The sequence below is a fragment of the Cryptomeria japonica genome, chromosome 4, assembly GCF_030272615.1.
Source record: "Cryptomeria japonica chromosome 4, Sugi_1.0, whole genome shotgun sequence".
Lineage (NCBI taxonomy): Eukaryota > Viridiplantae > Streptophyta > Pinopsida > Cupressales > Cupressaceae > Cryptomeria > Cryptomeria japonica.
In genome coordinates this window covers 266,992,588-266,997,201 of record NC_081408.1, presented here as the reverse complement: position 1 = coordinate 266,997,201, position 4,614 = coordinate 266,992,588, and the positions used below count along the sequence as shown (strand labels likewise).

At 37.4% G+C, this 4,614-nt stretch overlaps 1 protein-coding gene across 1 annotated transcript; it reads right to left on the bottom strand.

Annotated features, from left to right (window-relative positions):
* Positions 1 to 872: 872 nt before the first annotated feature.
* Positions 873 to 4,236, bottom strand: LOC131054744 (pentatricopeptide repeat-containing protein At4g37170). Its single transcript, XM_057989335.2, has one exon. It carries the CDS (start codon positions 3,873 to 3,875, stop codon positions 2,031 to 2,033), a length of 1,845 nt encoding a protein of 614 aa, XP_057845318.2. The 5' UTR covers positions 3,876 to 4,236; the 3' UTR covers positions 873 to 2,030.
* Positions 4,237 to 4,614: the final 378 nt, after the last annotated feature.

Sequence of the window (4,614 nt, the reverse complement as noted above, 5' to 3'; positions counted from 1 at the left end):
ATCTTGCATTATTTGGCAACAATCCTCTCTTGTTAAAGCCTTAAAAGAGAAAATCGAAAACAATCTAGAGCTCAAGCTACAACTTCATCAAGTTCAGTCACAATTGGTAGCTATTGCTAAAAACTGCTTTGGATCTCTACGCACCACTATGAATTTCATTAAAAAGGAGCTTGTGCTTGATACTCCTGGAGAAAAGTGATTTCTTTTGCATTGTCAGCCCTGTATTATTTAACTTTAAGGTGGTTTGCTTTGTATGCAAATAATTGTAATGCCTCGTTGCAGTTATAGCCAAACTTAAATTGCTCTTCCAAGGTGTTTCTCTCAAAGGGCATCTCTTTTGTATATCTTTTATTTTATCAAATGCATTCTTCCAATACATTTATTTTTTTTATATTATTTATCCATTTTAAAACATTACAAGTCATTATCAAGTACACCTGCATTGCAATAGTACTACAACTACACAACAATCTAAACAACCAACACATACTGCAGGTTAAAAAAAACATCTATGAACAAAGATCTAAAATAAGCTCCGAAGTTGATGATTTCAAAGATTTCAAATTTTCAAGACAACATTGATCTCCACAATGGCAATGAAAGGAATTGTCCTCCATGCAGTAAGGTAAGAATTCAAATCCTGGCAATGAATTGCAGAGAACATATGACAGTGAAAAGCAAAAGGCAATAAAGTTGTGGTGCTAAGGATAACATTAACATACATACTATTCTATCATGCTCAATATTTCTCTGAGTTTCCAGCACAGAGGGATGCAGAAACAGCCATTTTTTCAAAAAAATTGAAGCCGGCGAGAGTACAGCTATATATATATATACAATTGTTATTTATAAATACAATATATTATATCAGAGATAGGAATGTTACCCCGTTTCTCTTTATTTATTTTATGAGAACAATAGAACCCATTAACTACATTGTTTTCCCCATTTTTGAAGCCAACATTGCTTTTGCACTAAATGAGAAGGTCAATGGAAGAAGAACCAGAAGCTCATATGCAAATTATCGTCCATGGCGGAAGGATAAGAAACATTTTAATGAAGAAAACATAAGCGATGTAAACAGTTAACACTTAAGTTTGCCCGACTGGTTCTTCGTCATCGTGCATAGGTTTTCAACATATATCATTCTGATTTCCTTCACAACCCCTATTTCCTTTACAAAGTGGCCTTTCAGTTCTCGAAAGGCAAAATGTTAAATAAGAAAATACCAATTCGCCTAATGCTACTCACTCAGTCATCAACTACATTGAAAAGATAGTGGTCAGCATGTTTATAAAAAAATCATTATAACTAGCGGTTTTCATCAACGGAATAGATTTTGGGGAGAAATAATCACTATAAAACAGGGCCACTTCACCAAAAGAAATCAATTTAATCTGTGAATATGTGGAGAATGGCTTGGCACTCCCTCTGTGTACTCAAATGCGGCATGTGCTCAGGGGACGTTCCCCTTGCAGAGGGGGTGTTCATAGGACTCACTTTTTTAAAATAAATCTGGAACAGGTGGATGAGGGACTTTCTGTCCCTATCCCCACGCCCCTGGGCTGTCCATTTTTAAGAAAATGCCTACGCGTCCTCGGGGAGCACTGATTCATTGCAGAACAACAAGAAAGTCTTCAATCATGGATGAGCAATACTTGTGAAAGAGACAGGTTGCAGACTAACATGACAATAAGAAAATTGAAGGTTATTCCAGTTACTCATCATACGCTATGTAACAATTCGCTCAAGAAGTAAAATGAAAATAGCACTCTGAAAATACATGCCTAGTACAGCATAAATAAGGAGTAGTCCATATTGTTTCAATCTGTACCATTTTCATTTAATGTTACAGTTGTATACAGCAAAGATTAGCTCATCAAATATACACAGTTGATGTCTATGTTTGATAATTGAAAGAAAATGTCATATAGAATGAGAACTCTTCACCAAGTATCTACTGTGATTCATGTTTTACTAATGTTTTGCTTTATTGGAGTCACTTTACTGCATATTATTCTTTGACACCACTACCAGTAATCCCCACAAGAACACATTCCGTTTTTAAAATGATGAAATCGACTGACATCCCTTAATACAATTTCGCGTCCCACAGTTTGGGAAATGAACTTTGTAACAATATGGCAGTCATCACACACTCTAAGATTCTTCACAATTCGAATAGGTGTCCCGGGAGGTGTATTTTTAAGCGCAAAAGCAATGGCTAGCTTCTCACTGTGGTAGATATGTTTCCATTCATGCTCATTGTCATCACCTTTCAGCACAGTGTTTTTGGGAGACACATATCCTAGAACCTCCATCTGACCAATCAGTCTCTCCAATGTCTGATATATCTCATTTGCCTGTGGATGTGATAGATCATCTGCCATAAATGAATGAACTCTATTTTGGACCTCAGTCCAACTGCATCCTGGTTCCTTTTTTACTCTTCTCTCCTTCATCAATTTTCTCATTTTTGCAACATTGTCCCAACATTCAGTTTCTGCATACATATGAGATAGAAGTATATAAGGTCCTGCATTCCTTGGTTCCAACTCAAAAAGGTAATTTGCTGCCCTTTCACCTATTTTCAGATTTCCATGGATCCTGCAGGCACCCAGCAATGCACCCCATATAGCTGCATCAGGTTCAAATGGCATGTTATTGATAAAGACTTCTGCCTCATCCAGATAGCCAGCTCGGCCAAAAAGATCAACCATACAAGCATAGTGCTCCAAATCTAGTGCAATATTGTGATCTTTAGACATAGAATTAAAGTAATAGCGGCCTTCCTCAATAAGGCCTGCATGACTACACGCAGTTAATACACCAATAAATGTTACTTGGTCTGGTTTTGTGCCTGTCCTAAGCATTTTTTCAAAGATTTGAATTGAATCTTTTGCACGCCCATTTTGGGCATAGCCTAAGATCATTGAACTCCACGATACCGTACTTCGCGTAGTCATTTTGTCAAACACTTGCCGTGCATCTTCTACACTCCCACATTTTGCATAAATGTCAACAAGGGCACTACTCACAAACACATTATTCTCAAGCCCAAATTTACAAATGTAATCGTGTACCTGCTTCCCAAGTTCTAGTGCACTTAGACAAGCACATGCACTGAGTACACAGGCAAAGGTAGAACGATCGGGTTTCATCTCTGCACAATACATTTGCCTAAACAACTTTAAAGTTTCTCCACTGCAACCATTCTGGGAATATCCTGAAATCATTGCATTCCACGAAACCAGATTTCGTTCGGGCATTTTGTCAAACATTTGGCGTGCATCTCCTGTTCTCTTGCACTTAGAGTACATGTCAACAACAGAACTAGCCGTAAAGACTTCGCCCTGAAATCCGAATTTGACGGCATGGGTATGAATCTGCCTACCCTGTTCAACAACTTGTAAGCTAGCACAGGCCTGAAGAATGCTGCCAAAGGTGAACTCGCTCGGCTTCACGCTTTCACCTCGCATTTTCCCAAATAGCGTAAGCGCCTCCTTTTCATAACCATGTTGAGTATACCCTGCAATAATTGCATTCCACGAAACCCCGTCTTTTTCCGGCATTTTGTCAAACAGTTGGCGTGCATCCTCAATACTCCCATTCTTCACATAGCCTGCAATAAGATTGTTCCACGAAGAAACGTCTCGAAAATTCATTTTCTCAAACACTAGCTGTGCATCCACAACGCTCATGCATTTCGAATACATGTCGATTAACCGGTTATTTAAAAATATGCCGGCTCTGAATCCAGTTCTGATCATGTGGGCATGAATTATCTTACCTTTTGATAAAGATTTTGAACTGATGCAGTCTTGCAACAGTTGCGTATATATAGAGGCGATGGTTTTTCCATTTGAATCCTCCATTTACTCCACGTATATTTCCGCTCTTTTCCAGTGTTGAGCGTTATGCATAAAACATTTAACATTTCGCTATAATCCCTAAAATTCTAGCACCTTCTGTTTGGCGGATTGAAGTATGCTCTGCCTGCAGCGAACAAAATCTACTTATCATATAATAGGTTGGCAATTCGTGTTGCTTTTAAATCTGTTCTTCTTGAAAGAGTGACAGAAAATCCAGCAACTCCTTTTGAAGTCTTGATCGAGAGTTGGGTTGTTTTGTGCATAAATACTTCAATACTTATTTCGGGATTTCTTCGAGAGATACGGCACTAAAATGCAATTCACACAAGAATTTTTTGCAACTTTTGCTTCTTTGATAGGGATTGGCTCAGTTTAACTAGGCACCTTTATAAATCGGTTTCTTGGATTTTTAACCATGATCAGGGGGAAGGACTTGGTAATTGAACCTACATCAATTGTTGTGATAGAAATTGTTGATTTAATACTCATACTTATTGATTTAATGTTTAATTTTTTTTGTACAATATTGCACCAATAGTTGTAACTTTAAAGTTGTTATACTTATTGATTTAATGTTTAATTTTTTTGTACAATATTGCACCAATAATTGTAACTTTAAAGTTGTTATTGCTGATGATGACTATTAATAACTGAATGAAATCTACTATTAGTTGTAAAAAGCAACCAATCATGTGATGTCACATAGCTGCACAAGTATTGGGGCCTCTTTTGCACGACGATT

What these genes read in the sequence shown, in the direction of transcription:
- LOC131054744 (XM_057989335.2), bottom strand. Translation starts at nt 3,875, where the DNA reads ATGGAGGATTCAAATGGAAAAACCATCGCCTCTATATATACGCAACTG.